Source organism: Coccinella septempunctata, chromosome 5 (assembly GCF_907165205.1).
Source record: "Coccinella septempunctata chromosome 5, icCocSept1.1, whole genome shotgun sequence".
Classification (NCBI taxonomy): domain Eukaryota; kingdom Metazoa; phylum Arthropoda; class Insecta; order Coleoptera; family Coccinellidae; genus Coccinella; species Coccinella septempunctata.
Genome location: NC_058193.1, coordinates 20,770,551 through 20,793,147, shown reverse-complemented (window position 1 = coordinate 20,793,147; position 22,597 = coordinate 20,770,551). Strand labels below are relative to the sequence as shown.

The window sequence follows — 22,597 nt, the reverse complement described above, 5'->3', positions numbered from 1 at the left end:
AGCTGGTCTAGCATCATGCAATAAATTGCTCTGTATCGTAGCAGCATCTCCGCAGGCAATACCTGTCGCAGGGTATCGTCCAGGTGTGTTGGTAGAAATGGATAGCTTCGAAGATGATATCTGCTGGCGTGAACACTTAACTCGACTAGTGATGAGAAGAATTGGAGGATATTCTGAAAAAAATATTGAATAATTTGAATTTATCAGTGTAGATTTCTGATTGAAAAATAATTGATAGAAAGCTTGTAGTGAAATGATGAAAACATTTCAAATTATTGTTTACTATGGACTCCTTGATTACAAAAAGCTTCAGGTACTTACCTGATTCAATTTTCACATCTTTTTGTATAAGATTATGAGCATTATACCTATCTTAGTTGTTCTGACTGGTTTCTGGAATTCAGAGTCTTCACCTTCAAATCAGTTTGGCAAAAGTGTAGAATTTTCGCCAACTCCTTGTCTAGTACGGCAACCTAACCTAACAATACGAAACGTGATTCCATCTCACCTCTGGAAAGGAAGTTTTTTGAGTTGATTTCCAGGCACTTTTTTATTGTTTCAATCGCAGCGAAATTTTATGTGCTTCATTTCAACATTCGTATATGCGAATTCAATTCAATAAGTATAATGGTATGGCTCTCATACCCACAAAACCCAGTAGGCAGAATCAGCAATTTTAGTTTGGAGTAATCAAGAGTTGATAAAATTGTGAACATGTGTGAACAGTAGATAAAATTGAAACATTCATGTTTCTGGCCTTATTAATCATGATAGAAAAGCTTGAATGGAACCCTTTTATTATTATTTTTTTTATTTAAAAAATTCGCTTAAACCACAAGGGTTATGGCGATGGAGTAGTACAATACATGTTGGATATAAACATTTCTAATTATTATATTTTGCGTCAGTTGAACACTGTCGAGAGAGTTCATGATGTTTTTAACGTCACACTTTTCCACCAAAATGTCTTTCAGCGTCCCTCTTATAAGATTTCTTCTTCTTTCCTTCGGGTATGTTGGACATTCGCACAAGACATGTTCAACGGTTTGCTTAACTTTACACATGTTATTTCCTTTAAATTTTAAAGTTACAATTCTTTATTTACATCAGACTGAAACAGAATATATCGAACATAATATATCAAACCTTTTCTAATTACTATCTTCAAGTACAGTAGTAAATGTTATTGTTTCTTTTGAAATCATCATTCCATAAAAAATTCCACACATGGTTTTCCATCTTTCTCTAGAAGTAGGTATATCCGAATAGGAATTACAAGTTTTATGCCTAATTTTCATGAAGAATTCTTACTTATACACCAACTCTAAAATAAGTCGACATGATTGAATTAGAAGTTATGGTCAACTCACTTTCTGAGAGAGGGAAACATTAAAGAAGCATGGCGAAATCGTTAACGAAACAATTCCGACATACAAATTGAAGATTGTGGAATGTTTTAATCTCATTCATTGGACATGGGCACAATATAGATATTACGTATGAGATTAACCAGATAAAATCTAATGGCTTCTGTTGTTTTTGCAAATTGTCATTCATTGCATTGTATGCAATAAATGGACATGATTTCTTCAGATCTTTTCTGAAGGAACTGCGACTAAAGAGGTAAATTTTGGTGTAATACGGAGCGAGTTGAAAGTAAGGGTATTTATTATTTTCTACTGAAATTTCTCTTCGTTCCTAGCTGGAATGTTTTCGGTTTTTTCTTTCTGCATTTGTTGGTGCTAAATATCATGTTTGTCTTCTCTACATCCAGCATTGGTTCGTTTTTATTAATCCATTCTTGTGTTCTATCCAAAAGTTCCGTTCCTCCCTGGATCAGGTCGTGTGGTGTCATCCACATCTTATAAATTATATAAGATGTTCCTCTTCTTCTTCTATAATTTCTTTGAGGTCATTGAGAAATATGAATAATAGTGGTTTCAATGTATCTACTTCCCTGGCTTATTCATCTTCTTGTTGTTGAAGCTTTTGACAAACCATCTAGTCCTTCTTTTGTTAGAAAGTCCGGTGTTTTCGATACCTTCGGTAGCAGTTTTATCAGGTTATTGTTGAATTTTTCCTCTGATACTTGTTGAGGTTCTCCATCTATTCCACATTCTTCTTCATTATTGTGTTTCCTTTATTTTCGCCACATAGTTTTTTTTGTCTTGTTGTCTAAATTTTTTATCCGTTATTAGACTTTGGCTTTGTTTGTCCTGAGAAGTTGGTCACATTTGGCTTTTCTTTTGTTGGATGTATGTCGATTACTGTCCAAAAATTTCTGATATTTCTTCGTTAGGTGGAAGTGGTTTCTGTTTCTTTTGAATATGTTTTCTCATTGGAAAGCATTCTTCGAATCATATTTCGAAGGTGTTAATGAATTCTTGCCATTTATTATTGAGGTCATGATTTCCTTTTCCCTAGAATCACTGAAAACCAATGACCAGTCTTGTTGTGCAGGATGTTCTTCGAATATTTGTTTTGCCCCTTAGGTATAAGAACGGCTTTACTTTATCTTTGGCGTTCTTATCGTGCTTTTCTTTTTATACTCACCTTCAATATAAATTTGAGATATAATCATATAGGGGTTTGTTTTTTTAAGGGAAATTAGACTGACAATAACGAAAGACTGTTAAAAACAACTCAGATTAACATATAATCATATATCTAACAAGTTCGTTAAAGAAATTGGAATACATGGTACATAGTATATCGTTTTGGAATTGATCGGCTATAGAAAAAAAGCATTTCTTTATTCATGATTGCTACTCTTCCCCGAAAAATTTACAGCTTCATACTTCATTCAGAATTTTGGTAGACATGTTTCGACAACCGACTCAAATGAATATTATGTATGCAGGTACTTAAACAAAATTAAAAATATAGTGAATTTCTCAGGAATCAGGTCAAGTGCATGGGAAATCTGTGAATAATTCATGTAAAATTGTTTGTAGTTCATTTTCAATACAATATTTGATATTAATCTTGATCTCTTCCCACAGTACATTACTATGTAATATTAATGTCAGATTCATAATAAACCAACGAGATAAAATTCCTCGTGGGAGATAATGAATTTATTATATCTCAATTATCATTAACGTATTTACGTCAAACCTTCATTTGAAATGGTAATTAGACCTAAATATGTTGTTTTATTTAAAACTCGGATTTTTTAATTATTAGATCAGAACCAGAACGTGAACGTGTTTCATCGTTGTATGATCTTTTTGGATATATTACAAGTTAACATATACGAGCTTGTCGAGCTTGCGACCGCTGGAGAAAAGAAGCGGGAACAAGCTAGCGGAGCTCAGCCTCCTTTGGCCTTCCGAAAACTCGGGATATTCCCGGTCTTACTATGCTAGCAAAGATTATAGAGTGAGAACTCTATAATCTTTGCTTGCTAGTTTATAAGAATTGTGAACGTACATTAAAAGTTTTAATGTCCGTTGTCCGTGAGTGCATGCGTGGTCAAAATTTGCTTAACGGGTCACCTCTCGCTTTGAAAGAAGTATTCATTTCCGAATTAGAGTTCTAGTGGTCTTATGGATTGGTAAGTGAGTGAGTTTCAATTCTTTTATGACAGGACTAGCTTACAAGCTATAGTAGTACAAGTCAACTTGAACTATACCTACATACTAGGATGTATTAATATCTAGTTAGCCTAGACCAGTTCCTGCATAAAAAATATTACATTACCATAGAAACGAGCAATAACTCATTAGAAGTGTCAGTATGAAGTTTGAGGTCAAAAAAGTAAACCAGAGTTACACAATAAATTGAAATTGTGAAATTGTGAAAATCGAAAAATGGGAGTATCGAGCCATCATCAAGTACCTGTATTTAAAAGAGTTAAGAGGTAAGCAGATTTACGAAGATATGCTTAATACCCTTGGTGATCAATGTCCTTCGTATGCGACCGTGAAAAATTGGACTGCAAGCTTCAAAAGAGGAAAATTTTCCATTGAAGATGATGACCGATCGGGAAGGCCAGTTTCTGTGTCAGTCCCCGAAAATATCGATGCACTTCATGACATGATTTTATCAGACCTTCGAATTGGGCAGAAACGGATATCTGAAGTACTGAATGTTTCATACGAAAGCGTTCATCATATAGTTTATGCAATTTGGACATAAAAAAAATTGCTGCAAAATGGATCTCCAAATGTTTGAATGTTGACCAAAAGCGTGCAAGGGTAGAAGCATCGCGTTCGATCTGTGCTCGATTTGAAAACAATGTAGACATCTTAAACCGAATTGTTACTATGGATGAGACTTGGGTACATTTCTACGATCCAGAAACGAAGCAACAATCGATGGAATGACGACCCTCTGGTTCTCCAAGAACTAAGACGTTTCGTCTCCAGAAATCTGCTGGAAAAGTTCTTGCTTTAGTTTTTTGGATTGCCATGGAGTCATCATGATTTATTTTTTGAATAAGGGTAGAACAATAACTGGAAATTACTATTCGACATTACTAACCACTCTACGGGAAAAAATGAAAGAGAAAAGACGCGGAAAGCTATCCAAAGGTGTTTTGTTTTTGCAGGACGACGCCCCTGCACACAAATCTCATGTTGCCATGCAAAAAAATTCGTGATTTAAGGTTTGAATTACTAGAACACCCCCCTTATTCACCAGATTTGGCTCCATCCGACTATCATCTCTTTCCTCAACTGAAAAAAGTTTAAAAGGTCGTAAATGTTCTTCTGTCTTTCTTCTCCTCTTAACGAGGAGGTAAAAAAAGCTGTGGAGGTCTGGCTTGCAGAGCAAGAAGAAACATTTTTTTTAAAGGTCTAGAGACGTGCAAGTTCGCTGTAATAAATATATCCAATTGAGAAATATGTTGAGAAATAAAATATTTTGACATTGAAATTTTGTTTGGTTCTATAGTAGCCTAAGAATTTTTCAATATATCCTCGTATAGTATGAATAGATATGAGAATAGATAAATGGATTTTTCAGATATTTATTTATTATTAAAGGTACGTAGGATTATTCCTTGGTTTTCTCTTGTCAAGATTTCAATTTCAAACTACATATTAGGTGAATTGTTCAATATAATTGAACTCCTTGTTTTACTTCGATCGTGAAGTTTTCAGATGGACCTTGTACTTTTATTGGCGAATCGTCTCGACTGTTATGTAATTTATGTTTATTATTTTGAAGGCATGAAATAGCTATTGATCAAAGAAAGAGAGAGATAGACTGTAAGAAGGTGAATGCTAACGGTATTGGTGTCTTTATGGTTTGCCTCTAAGACATAATTAATTTCCATCGTCACTTACTACTCTTGGCGTATTTTGATTCCCAGGCATCTAGTCATAAATTGTGATCATCTTTTTCCAAACTCTGAATTGTCTGAGTAAATCATTTAGATGTCTCATGGTATTAGAATGATGATTTATTTATAAGTCTCAGTTGATAATTCATCCGCCAAAGAAATGCATATGGTTTGAATGTAAATTTGATAGATAGCAGTTCCCCTGAACATTATCGATTCCATCCACTCAACTTCATTCATGAAGCAAAATCTTATTCTAAAAGCTTTAAATTAACGAAAGTTGGAAGGAACTGGAATAACGCCATGAAAACAATAAAATAATTTTTTAGGAAGAAAAGGGTGGTCAGAAACTTCCATGAAATTAATAATTTCCAGTTAAGTATTGGTTGTTATGCTTAAAATTATGTACCTTTTTCACCTTATCGAAGGTTTGTCGTTTTCATATTTTTGTATGGTTTTCAATTTTGTTCAGAGGCATATCTTGCGGAAACATTTTGTCATTCATTGTTCAGGTCGGCCAAACACTAAAAACGATTCTGTTCGATTCGTTCTGAAGAATTTCCAAAGCAATATGAGGTTTAAAGAACTATAATGTGTATACTTCCATTCATTCACAGCAAATAAAGTTTTATTTTATATAGGCGATAGGGAGAGTATATGGAATGTAGGTAAAATAATTACTTTAGACTTTCGGTTTTCACACTCCTCTCCAGAGGAACATTCACTTATCCCATATATCTCAGATATCAAAAGGATTTATATAAGCTCTATGGGAGGAGGCCTTTCCCGGTTTTCAGGCTCATGCTCATGGTTATTTGAATCGGGGTCGTTGTGGCTCAGTTAGCCTTCCGGTAACTGCGACCTTCTAAATCTTTTGTTCTTTACCCTACTCATTCATAGAAGCCCAAGAAGGTCATCAATGAAGCTGATAAAACCGACAATATCGTTAGGAGCCCTAGCCGTTACCCCATATAGAGGGTTTTCGGGCCTGGCAGTTCTGGACTCTCGCTACTCATGTGTTCAGCTATTTCTGCTCCTGATTCACAAAGCTTACAAATCTCATCTGCTGCGCCCCATCAACAGTCCCACCATCACCCGAAGCTCAGCTCATGACAGCTTCAGCAGCTTTTTAGTATAGGTCGGTGAAATCATCACGAATTTATTTGACTGTTTCTCCAGAGGGCTCACTTCCCAGGGTTTGAGTCCAGTTGGTTCAATATTCTCATATGTCCAACCCAGTTTCCAGTTAGGAGATTCCCGTTGAGGGATATTCATATTGCTTCTGGCAAGCTGCATTTATTCATACGTGGAATAGGGGAGGCATTTCAAATATTGCCTCAAGCGTGGCTGTAGGAGCTGTTGGCAAACCTCCCGTAACACTAACACAGGCCAGCCTTTGCAGTTTGTGCAACAGGTTGCGTGTGCTACAGTACCATTATCGGGTTCATGCTCCATGTCTCTCCAAAAAGTATTTTGCAAGCCCACAGGGCCGCCTTGGCTCTGGAAACAGAATTGTATTTTCCCCAGTTGAGTTTGATGTCCAGGATAACACCTAGATATTTGCATTCATTGGAGAAGTTCAGAGTCTTGCCATTATGGCCGGAGCTCTGAGGTCAAGATTACTTCTTCTAGTGTACGGAATCAGTGTTGTCTTCGATGGATTGACAGTTGGCCCCTTCTCTTCGCACCTCTTTTCGATAATACTGGGGGCAAGTTGCACTGGACTGCTTGGTGAGCCCTCATGCTTGCCTCTAACTGTCACAAATATGTCGTCGGCGTATGCCTGGACGTTAAAATTACCAGCTTTGAGCCTCTCCAGAAGACCAGACTCCAAAGCAAGGGTGATACTTACCCTCAGCACGGTCACTTCAGTTTCCCAAGGTTGGCTGTGACGGTTCGTCCTGTCACCAAAGCTGATATCCACTCAACAGTGTTGGGATCTATCCCTTTCCATTTAGCTGCATTACAAATGGGTTATATCTTCATCAAAAGCTCCCCCTGTATTGTGGGGATGATTTTTTTTGACTTTATAAAGGATACCTATAACAAAAGTTACACATACGTACCAAATTACTTGACTCAATGATATAATTCAGGCAGTTTGAAAATGCAATGCTGAGAAGTATAGGTTTATTTTTCTTTCAAACAAAAAAGTTGAATGGAAACAAATAAGGAGACTAACATCGTAACGAGATAAGTAATGATCACAAAATCTTCCTGATTTTCGGCTGAACTCATTAATATTCTTTCAAAAGTTAACTACTCTAGAGCTATTCATAAAAAATTTCTGATGAATATCCACCCATTCAGCTAAAGCTGAACAAAAGTCGACAAACTACAAAAAATATGCAGAGTTAATAGGGAATCCTTAGACGAAGGAGTGCCGATATCCAGGTGGCCAAAGTGGCAATTAAGAATGCTTATCTAATTCCGCGACATATGTTGCAAACTGGTTTGATGCATCGAAATTGAGATGTCTGTCGAAAAAGAAACTGAATGAATAACAAGTTATTTGGGTGGTCTGAGAATATGTTGAAGACACCGTGTATACATGAATAAACATATTTCAGGATTTAAATGCAGGGAAGGGCGACAATGTTCTGTCTTCTCCTGTCAATCTCTGCATTGGTTATATTACAACAAGTCAAGGCCTTCTGTCAAGAACAACAAAGTCTTTCAATGTTCTGACTTTTTTTTATCCAAAAACACATAACTTAGCATGTTAAAATAAGTTAATCTCTGCTCTCATGAATCTTGTGACTCCTCAAATCGAATTTGTATGGATCTGCGACTTTCAAAAATGCCTGGAATTCACAAAAACTCCAACTTTTGTTTAAAATTCGCAGTGCTCATTTTCTCAGGTAAATTTTAAACCTGATATACTATTCTAAGCCGACAAAGATTTCTAAATAAGCTAGCCAAGCCTACATCGTCGACGGTGATTTTTCGGAAGCAGAAATATTATCTACTTATACAGAACAATTGCACTAAACTCATAAGAGACACCTAAGAATTTTTGTAACTTGGCTTGGCATCGACTTTGTAAACTTATCATACTCCACCATAGTGGGAAATGTTAATTATTGTTTGATTTGAATTAGGAATGTACGATATTTTTGTTGACTTATATTTCTGTTCTTATTTTGTAATTGGGTTTATCCCGTGAATAAATAAATAAATACATAAATAACTGAACTTCATTGATAATGGGCTATTTATATTTAACTGTGTCTGCATCTTTAATTCAAGGTAACAATAATCAATTTATTATTACAGATTGTTTTTACGATGACCAAATATACGAAGAGGGCGTGGAAGTCGAAACATTCGAACATTGCTTGAATTGTACGTGTACCAGAGGCGTTTTGCTGTGTTACCTTAGGGTTTGTCCGCATCTACCAAATCCTCCTCCAGTTGGTTGTATTCTCCTGCATCGTTACAGAACTTGTTGCCCCGAACTAATTTGTACTGGTGAGTTAACCTGTACTTTTTTCCTTTATGGTTTTTAATCATCTTTACTTTCGACAGATTTCACAGGGGATGGAAATGCCTTAGAAAGTAGGTCAGATCCAGAAGGATTTGATCTCTTGCCTTTTGAAGAAGATGAGGAATCTGAAGGTAATATAGGATCAATCAGTTATTTCTAAGAAAACAGCGAAGTTTGAATTGCAGCTTGCATTTTAAATGGAAGCGTTTATGCTCCTGGATCAGCCATGGACTCCTCGTCTCATTGCGAATATTGCTATTGCCTAAGAGGAAAGCAAACTTGTGTTAAGCCCAAATGTTTGCTCCCCATAGATGGATGTACACCGTCATATGACCCTAACCAGTGCTGTCCCGTTCAGTACAATTGCTCATTAACGACTACAGTGAGCAGTACAACAACAACAATGGTTCCAACTATGAATAACCCTGCAGGTAAGAATCATTTCTATTCAATATTGCGAATTTGTCATGTTTTGTTTAAGCAAAACTTTTTTATAACACATAAAGATATCAGCGAGAGAGCCCATCTGGAACAAATAAACTGCTCCACATGAGTTAGGGATATTGACTTAAATTGCAGAAAAATATAGTTGAAATAAGACTGTTGTGATGAAAATTTATATTAATATGATTTCAAGTTCCAAATTAATTTTAGCCTGTAGGTCTGCAGAGTATGCGGGGTGGTTAAGAAAAATCGAGTAAAATAACGAAATTTTATTCCCAGAGAATTCAAGCATTTTAAGACTATCAATACAATGTATGGCCTCCACGGGCATCAATAACAGCTTGACATCTTCTTTGCATACTACACACGAGGTTGTTGAACATTTATTGAGAAATTTATTATTTCCATAAACGGGGCAGAAGCTCTCTCAGATCATTTAAGGATTCTGGGGTAGGTTGATGATTATCTAATCTTCTTTGGAGCATATGTTCTATGCAATTTAAATCTGGTGAGTGCGGAGGTATTGGTAAATGTGGAATACCAAGCTCCTCGCGCGCATTCTCAACTATGGCTGCACGGTGCGATCTAGCGTTATCGTCTAGAAATTGAAAAAGTTTCACCAATAGCAGCGTGAAAATTTTGCACAACATTGTCGATGACATGCTCCCTATAGTGGTAAGGCGGTCATATTCCCAGGACCCAGGGCAAATGTGTTGATCTGTGCGCTCGTTGAAACATATCCCGGCCCATGGCCCATACCATAACACTACCCCCTCGGAATGGATGGACTTCTTGGACATAGCGACGATTATAGGGTATGCGTGGGATTGTCCATACCTTTATTCTTTGAGAATCTGAAAATCGTCCATATTTGGATTCATCAGTGAAAAGGACATTACGCCATTGATCGTTCCAATTGATATGTTGCCTTGCCCATTCCAGTCTTTGACGCTTATGGTCACGTGTTAATGAAACTCCTCTTAATGGACGTCTCGAACCTAGATTCACCTCTCTCAAACGTCGTCTGATGGTTTCGATGGAAACTTGGACCCCATCTGCATTTTGAAGAGTATTCCGTAGCATTCTACACGTAGATGTAGGGTTTCTTCTCGCCCAAACGGTGATGAAACGATCCTGAGCAGGTGTTGTTTTTCGTCGCCCACCAAGCCTTGGTCTTTCCAACACGGAACCTGTCTCTCTGAACCTATTCCAAAGTCGAGATATCACAGTTAGGCCACCCTGTAGCATTCCGATAGCCCTATTAGCCTTAGCGTTTGTTAACTTACGTCGTGGCATTTTTAGAAACTTCGTTTCAAATCGAAGCCGTTGATAAACTGCCTTCATTTCAAAATAAGAACATTCATGAAGCATATGCAAAGAACCAAACTTCAGAAAAAAGGCGACCAGATTGACGAAATGTCTCATACTAATTTTTATTGGATCGATTCAAGTTGTTATTGAGTTTTAAATGATTTTACAGCGATTTTCTCGAAGATTACAGACTTTCAAAAACGATTGAATGCGATATCCCTAACTCTTGTGGAGCAGTATATTTCGTGTTCCTTATTTGAATTTGAAGTATTGTTGTTTTTTGAAAGGAGATGTCTTCCTTGTTTGTGGGGGACATAGGAGCGTAATTTCTATATAGCTGCTCTATATTTGAGCGCTCTAAACGCTACATTCATGTGACAAAACAGAGCACACAACATACATTTGTTAGGGGTATATTATATCGAACAACTAAAGAACTACAAGCGTTCTTCATGTTCCAAGCACTGCTTGAAATATAATAACTGAAGAATTACCTACAATTTTTTCAGGTGGTTGTTTGGTTGAAAATGAATTCTATGCCGAAGGCGACAAAGTTCTTGGAGTCGGTCATTCTGCTTGCGATAACTGCTACTGTCTTAGAGGGATGTTACGATGTGAACCCTTATCTTGTGCTCCTCCTCTCCTCGGATGTATGCCGATTATAAAACATGGTGAATGTTGTGCAGCGAGTTATAACTGCAGTAAGTAAACTGGCGAGTCTTCAATAAATATCTTTGTTTCACCCAACGCCTCATTTCAGCTGGAAGTATTGAAATAAACCCTGAGCCAAACTATGGACAGTATCCAATAGTCAGTAGCGAGTATTCAAAGTTGCGTAAGGAACAACCCAAAAAGCCCTACGTATCTCATAGTAATCGAAGGGTCAAACCAGAAATTAAAGAATCAAGTGGTCCATTTTACGTCATTGCTGAATCGCCAGAATCTGAAAGGAACGCTTATCGAAATCCAGATACAGCGGGAACTACCAGGAAATTCACAGGATTTTTCTTCAATCCAAGCACAACAACACCCTTCTACTATGAATCTATGATCAAGGAAGGTGATGCAATAAATGGATTCAAACATGTTACCCGAAGTTATCCAGAAAATAAATTCAGAACCAGTACACTCAATGACAATGACCTTGGGAAGAAAGATCTATTTGACATCACTGTTGATGCTAGGGGTATAAGCACAACACATAACCTTCTTGATTCGACCCCAACAGACGAATCGAATGATACGACAGAAACTTCAACTAAGGGGCTAAACACGGAAGAAACAACTAATTTTGATGAAAATATACTGGTGACAGTATCTACCTCCGAACCTGATACAACAGTAAGCTCTCCCACTGAAAACGAAGAATCTACAACAACGACAGAGGGGGTTCAATCAATTGAGGAAACATCAACATGGAGTGAAAATAACAGCTCTGAAACTATAACCATCAGATCTGTGATTAACACAACTGACTGTATAAATAGTGCAGATTTCAATCCGTTGCCGGCTGAGACAATCAATAATCTCGCTGAAACTAATCAATTTACGCCATCTGTTGAAGTGTCGAGCAGTGAATCGACTGATGTTACCGAAATTGATCTTCAAAGTAGCTTCGACCTAACAGATAATGTTTCTCCGAAAGTCAAAAATGGATCCAAAATAACAAGTTTATCGAATGTCTCCAAGACAAAAGAGAACGATTATGATTTGGATTATAACGATCCTTCTCTACCACCCTCTCTACCTAATTTGCAGTAAGTTGCCAAACAAATAAATCATAATTGAATAGTGTGATTTATTGTGTGGTTTCAGTATAATTCCCTTTTTGGCTGCTGATGCTCTGGATAGCCAGAAGGAAAATTCGTTGTACGCTCAGGACAAGTCTTCTAATGATTCATTCGAATTCACAAATTTATTTTCACCCCCGGTAAAAACAGAAGGCAAGAATCGATAACAAGGGTGTTAAAAAATTATTAATATAATTGTAATTGCAGGTGGTTTTATTCCGAATGGTAATCCAGTAGTTTTGGAAACTCTTTACGATAATGCAGTTACCATGCCTACGCCACCAGGATCTACAGAAAATCCACCAGGTGAGTAGATTTTTTAAAAGAATTCCATATAATCTACGTCCCAAATCCTTAAATCCATTGGTATTTGCAGCCCGCTGTTCGTCCAGAGGTGAAAACATACTTCATGGGCAATCTGTACCATCAGATTCACCATGTACAACCTGTACCTGTTTTTATGGCAACATTGTGTGTCAGAAAGTTCCGTGCCCATCACTCGGACCAAACTGTCGGAAATCGGTAGAGGATAAAAACTTGTGTTGCCCCCTCTACATATGTGGTATGTTGTTACGATCTTTCATATGATCAAGTTCCATAACTTTATTGTTTAATGGGGATCGACAGAATATAACAGAAATATCTCATAATTTCGCAGATGAGCAGCCTGCAGTTGGTTCGGTTCCTGAAAATGTACCTGAATCATCAGATGCGTCAGGAGCAAAAACAGTAACGACATCAGATCCTTTCAAGGATGTTATCAAAACAAAGCCTGCTCCAGATCTTCAGTCCCTAATTGTAGATATGTTACCGCATTTCAACCAAAAACCGAGCAAGAAAACGACGATATATATCACAACTTTACAGCCAGTGACTGAAGCAGGATCCGAGAAGAGTACCAAAAAGAAAGATGAAACTTTAGGTTTGGATAAAGTTCTAGAACTACTTTTAGGGGGATTAGATGGCCAGAAATACAATTCATCTTTAGCTCAGACGAGTACAAATAATCAAAAAGTACCCAACATTTCGAATAATTTGGAAAACGATGACCGAAATAATAGTGCAGCTATTCTGAAGCTGGCTGGGTGTAATATTTATGGAAGGATGTACAGGGTCGGAAGGATCATATCAGAACTTTCTGGTCCCTGTTTAGAATGTAAATGTACTGAAGTTGGAGTGCAGTGTAAACATTTGAAGTGTTGAGTGTGACCTAAACAGATCTCCAGATATTAGAGACTGGAACAAATGAAGGTTCATTGATTGCGTGGCTAGGAGCTTCGTGAGAAAATTAAAATGCCTTGTGATTAGTTGAAAGCACAACAACGGGGACTTTTTAGAAACTTCTGGAAGTCACTATTCCATTTGGCTCGATTTCAATTTCAATCGTTACCTATACATAAGACGTCATATCATATAGAATCAAAATTTCGTATTTTGAGATACCAAAACTGACTTGAAAAGTAGTTTACCGGAAGATCCATTCGTCAGATATATGCGCTGATAATAAATTATGTCTGTCTGATGAACTTCTGTCCGAAAATGCTCTGTAAGGGTGCTGAAACCCTCAAGAAAGGCCTGAACTTCGGTTTATACTATATAACTTCCAAAAATTTTTATATTATTCAAGGATATCGTTACACGTTATTGGCTTATGCAACTTCGATTATTCAGATGCACTAACGGCCGTTTTCAATAATCCTATCTCTCCATTGTTTCAGTTACTGAAGATAGAACATGCATGTTATTTCGTTTCTATGATCTATCTGTAGATATATTTTAGAATGGTTACCAATGGTTACTAATCGTCAGTAAGTGAAACGATGGATAGATAGGTTTATTGAAAACGGCCGTAAGGGGAGTTTTCATGAGATTTACCATTTTCCAAACAATTGTTTTGAGTTGCTATTTTTTTTTCTTATTGAATTAATATCTATTCCCTGAAACTGTTTCCTGAAAAGATGTTAGTATCCTTGATATATCAACCAAAACTGAAGCGTTTCGGAATAATTTGAGTTTGAAAATATATATATTCGTCTGAACCAAAATTGTTGACCAATACATTAAATACATATGAAAAAAATGTATCGTAGCATTTGAAAATATAGCCTGAGTGAATTCACAGAAAGTAGAAACGAAATAGTAGGTATATGCAGGTAATGTATCTTGGTGCCCTCGAATACCTAATACCCTGAATTTAAATATATTATGGTACTCCGTTTGGATTTTCAAGAAGTGCTTTTAGGGGTTGTAGCAACCTCAATAAATGATTTCTAGTAACACTACAAATTTTATTGGTTTTCTCACCTATAGCACTATTTAGAAGTACTGGTCGACAGTTTTGGTTTACCTTTCTGATGTTATACACCCTTCCACAGCAGTTTGTCTAGAGTACTTTAAATGTCTGTGACTCTTCTAAGACGAACATATCGTTATAAACTACAAAGTTGAATTACTCAAAATCAAAAAACGGTAATTTTTTGGTTTATGTATACAGTGGTGAGTCTTTGACTCGTAGAGATATTTCAATAGTATTCTTGAGGTCAAAAGAAACACTAGATATAGCCATTAGTTTTCATAATGAGCTTTGCACCCCTGGACAAACAGAATTAGCTTAATCTGTAGCACTACAAACCTGTGAATCTTTTGAATGAAGTTGAATTCGGTCAAAGTAGGTACCCAATTTTTCAAATTTCACAGATATTTTTTTTTAACCTCAAATTATTCAAATTGAGCGCATTATACGAGAAAATATTAAAAACACTTCTATTCCACAAAACGTTCAAATATTCATTAGATACCGTCCAACTTTGTTTCAACGTTGGGTTCTTCGAATTTTTATTATTTTTATGGTAGGGGAGTGTGGGAGACTTTCTCAGGTAGGAGACTTGAACCACCTCAAATATTTCAATTCAAATTTCGCACTATCGGTATCGTAAATAGTTTGCGACATACTCGTAACAAGGCACAACTAGTGGCGGCTCCATTTTGGCCGCCATTAGAACAGTTCGGGAGTGACAGGGATGAACGTGATTTTGTTGTTGGGAAGTAAGAAATTGAATAACTTTTGTTTGTCACACTGTCTGAAAAGTTTAATAGTTGCGTGGTGTTATTTAGTTCTATTGCTTTCATTGATTTATATTTTTTTACAAACGATGAACGGTTCAAGAAAACATCTGTTGAATAGACTAAAAGGGAGTGTGGGAGACTTGACCTATGCTATGGTCGGGAGACATAATCTGTCGTCCAAGTTTCCCGCAGTCGGCTTAGATAATAGCTTAGAAAATTGAATAATAGAAATAAATATAAAAAAATATACAAAGGTTCAAAAAAGTAAAAACCTTCTCGGAAATAAGTGGGAGTGACTCTGAAATAGAAAATATGTATTTCATAAGCTTATACATCTGATGATGAAAACCTTGACATAGAATATCGTTGGCCATTGGAAATTGTTTTCTTTCAATTATTTTCCTGATGAACAAACTTATAGTCAAGTCTCCCTCGCCCCCTGTTCAACTCTCCCATGGGTTAAGGAGACATGAACCAATTTTCGCTCCTAAAAAAGAATTTCTGTACTGAAAATGTTCATCTCTCCATCACTCTGTACTATTATCTATCGTAACCTATTAGGCATGATACCTATCTTCACGAAAAAATTGAGTTGCTACCATTTACAGAAACCTACCACTTAAGTGGCTTAAGAATGAAAAGAGGTTCAACTCTCCCGGGAAGACGTGGGTGATATCTTGTGTTCGAAAAAAATTGATCAAATAACTGAAAAACTGTACATATTTCGAATTTTATTTCATTCGATAAAACCGTCTGTGAGATAGAACTGAAAATGAAAATTTCTTATGGTTTTCCAGCAACCTGTATCTTCTAAACCGAGCCGATTCGGAAAGAATGATAAAGGAAAAAGTGTTTCTTTTGACCTCAAGAATCTACTGTTGAAATATTTGTACGAGTGAAAGACTGTATATAGGCTATTTCTCTTCAAGAAAGAGGTAATAAGGAAGATAATATGTTCATATATGCAGAAAAGTGTGACTTACCCCTTGAAAATTTAAAAACTTAAAACTCATCCAAGAAGTTTCTTCATCAGCACATCCAGTGACCCATTCATGAGATACAACACGTTTTTACAGAAAAATTCAAGTTGTTTTAAAATATCTTTTTTATGACTATACCCCTTGCCACCTTCTAAGTTATCACCCTTTCAATCGGCCTTGAACTTGGAGAGTTTTTCAGCACAAGCTTTCTCAAAGATGAATATATAAATAATGCAATTTTCAAGTTTAAGAACCTTCATTTTTTGCAATTCTCTTTGTGTAAGACTTTGTTGTTCCTGCAAATCGCTCGAATTAGGTTATTACCTACTATTTAAAATTTTACTCTAGTTTTTTATCCTATATATTTTTGCTGTGATCAAACTTGCTTTACTCCATTTCTCTTTCTTTATGCTTAGGACTCGTAGAAATCTGTAAGTTAGTATATTATTTATAGGGATCTCAAGAAAGTACACATATCTATTCAATAAATCCAGCCGATTTTTAAAAGGGACCAAATACCAACCGTTTGACCAATAAGTTACTTCTGTTATCGATACAGCGTTATTGTGCCATGTTATTTATTAATATTGTTTATGACTCATTTTTCCACACCTTCTTTCTCATATTATTACAGAATTTTATGAAGACCTACATGAATCCTTCGACTATAGATTTTCATTAAGTAGTTATATATTTTAGATTTAGAAATCATAAATATGACTTGCCAGAGGAGGCTTATTTCCTTAATGAAGTTTTGTATTGAAATAAAACATGAACATATGTTGACAAGTTTTATTTGAAACCGCATGAGAAACCCAATGTAAGCTCACAATCTTTTGTAATTGAATTTAGCGTTCGTAGCCTTAACAGATTCATAATGAATGAGTAGTAATTTTTGATATATAAATTTTTCGAATAGGCGAGAATTGGGCATCAGCAATCATAACGTGATGTCTGCATTTAAACATGGCAAAGACGCGAAGGCTTTTTGAAAAGGTCTAAAAAAATTAGGACGCCAGACGTTGCGCGCGACAACGTTATTCCATTCGGAAGATGATTTTTTCCTAATAAAATAAAATATTTTTCCATTTCAAACCCTAAGCGTCCTGCAGCATGTTTTGTGTTAATATATACCAACTTCTAATTGATTTATTTTTTCTTGAATTCAAGGAGGCTTTGTACAAAACTATTACGCATTTTCGATTGAGAGGCAAATACACTATCTATAAAATTTATCATTAATAGTCATGTTTTTTATCATACCCCACTTTCATATCGTCACAGCGGAGCTGCGGCTGATCCTAAATAGCATATTTCTCCGCAGTGACAGTTTAATGTTGTCAACTCTGGGATATCATATAAAACTACGCATTGAAAAGCTTGGAACTTGCCCAATGCCCACACGACACTGACCTTTCCCGAATGATGCGAAGCAGAGTTCGGGTAAGCAGTTGAGTGCGGGAAAGACACTTACCGCAAGATTTTTTTTCTACAAGTGCTTGAAACACATATATAAATATATTCATTAAGTGAAGTGAAATGAATAGTTATTTTAATAATGAAAACAATCATATGCATTGCATTTGAAAAAATAAAGATAAACCGATTCGAAATTCGTCATTTTCTTCAGTTGATTGACAGGAAAAAGGTCAGGTTTATAGAACAAAAACCACTCCTTAAAACAATGCCGACTAGTTTCGATTTTATTCTAAAATCATCCTCAGGGCTAATTTTAAATGGTCTGAGTCATGTAAACTCCTTCTCTCGATGTTTTGTGAGGTGAATTTGTTTCAATGTTTTGATTACATGACTCAGACCATTTAAAACTAGCCCTGAGTATGATTTAAGAATAAAATCGAAACTAGTCGGCATTGTTTTAAGGAGTGGTTTTTGTTCTATAAACCTGACCTTTTTTCTTTCAATCAACTGAAGAATCTAATAATAAAGGTCTAAAATTTACACATTCGTCATTTTGATATTCTTTTTGTGGATACTTTATATACTGGAGATGCTTTATTATAGCTGGCTATGATTCTTTGAAATCTTGTCTTTCAATCCATGTAAAGCTGTTATTGGTATCTGCAAGGGTTCGTGAATTATAATTAAATGACATAGCCTCTATACTTTACAGGTATCATTTTTTTGGCAAAATAACAAATATTTCGAAAACTGTTGAATGAAAATATATGAAAAGTATACAAGAGCATGCAGGAAGTTCCAGAGAATTGAAAAACACTACTGAATATAGTGTGCCCCATTTGAAGAATCAAAGTCACCTTTTATTTCTCTTTTGTGGGACACCCGATATATTCGAAAATATTTCTAGGTTGAGCTTTTCATGGAGTAATTCAAGTTTGCATAACAAAATGAATGAGTTTCTTGTATAAGGATTCAGTCAACATAATATCAAGAGTTATTCGAAATGAAAGTCATTTGCTTGTACACCTTCCTCTTGCGTAATTTTTAGATTTAGATAATTCAGATTAATCAGATTGGATGTGAAATGAACCTCTCTTTCATACATTGCATAGTCGAGATATACGCACTGCGCAAACTTACCCACTGCGCTCAGTTACCCTGTATGACTCTAATATGGATTAATGAGTCCGGCCCTGAAATATTGAAATAATTGATAACTATCCGACTCGATCTCAGTATGTGTCAATATCCTCCCAAGTTTCAATAAATTCCGTCAATAGGTTTGGTTTTTATGATGGTCTCCATGAACTTCGAAAATCACTCTGTTGCTTTCTAGGGAAAACCACAAATTAGTTTTTTATAGTCAATTCGTACTCAGTTAGTTCAACTCTATCTCTGATAAGAGTTTGTTTACTGACTCCTGGGATACCCTGTATAAATTTAATCCAATCAAATTTGTGGTGGTATTCTGCTTTCATCTGCAAGCCAATCTGTAACTTTTCATAAACTTACAGGAGAATTGCAATTCTGGATGGTTTTCAGTGCTCTGCAGCTTACAGGAATCCGTAACTAGTTACAATAAGTAGTTCAAAAGTGACACTGTCAATGAGATAGTGACAGAAACATTTCCAGAAGTGCATTATTTACGAATCTGTCAATCTGAAACTTACAGATCGATCGTACGCTACAGATTCGTAACTTACGAATGAAAAGCAGAATACAACCATTGATCTGTTTCGAAAAATGGATAAAATATTTTGGGGTCGACAGTGGATTCTACGTTAAAATTGGTTATGAAAACTTTTCCAAATCGTCAAAATCTAATTTTTTGCTAATAACTCAAAAGCGAAGAATCGTAGGAGGCTAAGGTTTGCACCATTTTTTGTTTCTCCGAAAAAGAGCTCGGCAATGTTTCATCCGTTTTCTTCTAGCTGCTATAGTTCTCGAAATCCCCCCAGTAGACAACGAATTTTGCCCACTCCATACAGCCCCCTCCCAAAACAAAACCTTGACTGCGCCACTGCTTGCAATGATAGGAGAATATCATCAAATTTCTTTTATTCCTTTCTCGCTTCCATAGAATGTCTTCTCCATTCAATTTTCGTCAATTTTTTGGTTTCTGAGAAAAAAATCAAAAATTGATTCTCAGGTGTGATCTTCAGGAAACGTATCTAATCAGGGGCCGTCAAAAAATTATATGAAAGACCCACACTTTTTTCTGACAAGAACTCACCCCTCAAAAATGTTCTCACAACTATTCTTTCACACCACAATTTTTTTCTTAAAACTAGTAATTTTTTTTTCGATTCGAAAATGACAAATTCAACAATAGTTGTTTTTGCATTACTGTTGTTCTATAATTCGCAATCTAAAAGCGAGGAATTCTTTCAGAATGTTTCTGATGGAATGAGCTCGAAAAAGTTCCTGCAGAAGTTTATTGCTTCAGATCTCTAACTGCACACACAAAAAACTATACTAATAGGTATTGAGTTTTCGAAATCGTCAAAACGTATATTTTCACATATAAAAAAATGCTCGTAAGAGGGCCATTTGTTTTGCTCTAGCTCTTCTAATTTCCCAGATTCCATCTTAGACAATCGAATTTGGCATACTCAGTAGAGCCGCATTCTCAAAAGATTGGATAATATGTGAATAATACTCAGGTGTTATGCCTGCCGATATAAATATCCGCAAATGTTACGATCTGAATCCAACTAGCTATCCACTATTACCTACTGACAGCCGTTTTCAATATACCTATCTCTCCATCGTTTCACTTACTGACGATTAGTAACCATTGGTAACCATTCTAAAATATATGTACAGATAGATCATAAAAACGAAATCACATGCATTTTCTATCTTCAGTAACTGAAACAATGGATAGATAGGATTATTGAAAACGGCCGTTAGGGAGCCGAAAGAAAGATCGTTTCATCAAGGAAGCGTATATGCTGACCATGGTTTCGATCTTGTTTGATCTCGTCAGACCAACACAACTCATTATCTACTTTGTGTTCCTAATAATTCCGCTTTAATAATTAATAATTATTAAGGATTATTTACGTCAAAGGATTGGCTGTAAACAATGTTACTTCTGAGAGGAAAAATGGATTTGAATCGAAATGTGGAAGTTACATTTTTTAATGAGCAAAGTCCACTGTTTTGCGGTTATGAGCATCCAAAATATATTTGCGGATATATTAAACAACTAATTGTATAGCAGCGATAAGAACACTTCAGGAATATTTCGAGGGGATCGTTTCACTACCAAATTAAAAAAATAAAAAATCTCAAAATATATTCTGTAGCTCTGAAACTATGCCCCAAATTATGCATGAATGAGAACCAGAACGTCTAGATTCAAGAACGAGTTTGAACGGATTTGTATTTCGGCAAATATTGGATTTTTTGTTGGATATCCAAGCAGCGTTATACAGGCTGTCCGCGCCATGGGGCAGCGGTCGATTACTCTAATTCTATTAACTATACAAAGTGTTTCTTTTCTTCTGCACAGCTATCAACTTCGTTATTTTGAATGGAACACCCTATATATTTTTACATTTTTGAATTCCTTGTTAAATTTGAATATAAGTTTGATGACACAACTATGACTGAATTCTCAACATTTTTAGAAAAATTTTTACTTTTCATTAATATTTTGACAGTTTGAGGTACCTACGTAAAGGACTATAGCTCCGTCCCTGTTCTATATAATTGAATCAAATTTGGACTGTGTCTAGTTAATAAATGAAACACTAAAAATTCTCTCTGTAAATAACCCATAGACATAACCATAGTCTATGAATCAACCATATCACATACAGGGTCCAAGAAAATGTAGATTCATTATCAAAACAGAAATTCATCAAAATCTTCATTTTTTTTAAATGGCAACCCTTATTTTTTTTTTATTCATTATTTGAAACAAATAGAAGCGAACAAAAAATTTTAAAATAATGAACAGAAAAAAATATGGTTGCCATTTAAAAAAATGAAGATTTTGATGAATTTCTGTTTTGATAATGGATCTACGTTTTCGCGGACCCTGTATATATTATGGTTATTCACAAAAAAATTTCTAGTGTATCATTTATTGACTAGACATCAAATTTGAATCAATTATATAGAATAGAGACGGAGCTATAGACTTTTATGTAAGTACTTCGAACTGTCAAAATAATAATAAAAAGTCAAAATTTTTGAAAACCATTGAGAATTCAGACATAGTTGTATCATCAAACTTATATTCAAATTCAACAAGGAATTCAAAAATGTTAAAATATATAGGCTGTCCCATTTAAAATAACGAAGTTGATAGCTGTACAGGAGAAACGGAACACTTTGTGTAATTCTAAATAATTTTAGGAAATGATCTACTTGAAAAAAGAAAAGTTTTATTTGTAACTCTTTTTTGCAATAGAATTAGAGTAATAGAATCAGAGTAACCGACCGCAGCCCCATGGCGTGGACACCCTGTATGAGTTTAGTACATGTACGTAGGATCGCTCTAGTTATTTAATGTAAACAAGCCAGGAAAAGCTTCTACACTCAGGAAACATGCAGTTCTCTTACTCCTCTTCTCATCTTAGTATAGTATCGGAGCCGATATTAGATTGCATCGAATTTTACGCACCCTGTCTAATATTTTTAGATATAAGATATTCAACATTATCTTTTTCGAAACTATCTATCCCAGTTCATATCAATTCACTGAAGGTCTCACAAATCGATATGCAATTGGTTTGCAGCGTGACACTGGCAGCGTTCCTGGATCATGAAACAATGGTTATCAGATTGGCCATTCGAATCA

General features: G+C 35.7%; 1 protein-coding gene across 1 annotated transcript in view; it reads left to right on the top strand.

Moving 5' to 3' along the window:
- The window catches only part of LOC123314330, a 41,148-nt gene extending 27,254 nt beyond the window's left edge, over positions 1–13,894 (top strand). The window contains exons 2-10 of the mRNA XM_044899526.1: positions 8,564–8,758; positions 8,816–8,905; positions 8,960–9,205; positions 11,039–11,230; positions 11,290–12,286; positions 12,345–12,472; positions 12,527–12,625; positions 12,696–12,881; positions 12,993–13,894. Of these exons, the coding sequence (XP_044755461.1) occupies positions 8,564–8,758; positions 8,816–8,905; positions 8,960–9,205; positions 11,039–11,230; positions 11,290–12,286; positions 12,345–12,472; positions 12,527–12,625; positions 12,696–12,881; positions 12,993–13,522 (2,663 nt within the window). The 3' untranslated portion in view covers positions 13,523–13,894. The remainder of the gene's footprint in view (positions 1–8,563; positions 8,759–8,815; positions 8,906–8,959; positions 9,206–11,038; positions 11,231–11,289; positions 12,287–12,344; positions 12,473–12,526; positions 12,626–12,695; positions 12,882–12,992) is intronic.
- The last annotated feature ends 8,703 nt before the right edge of the window (positions 13,895–22,597 follow it).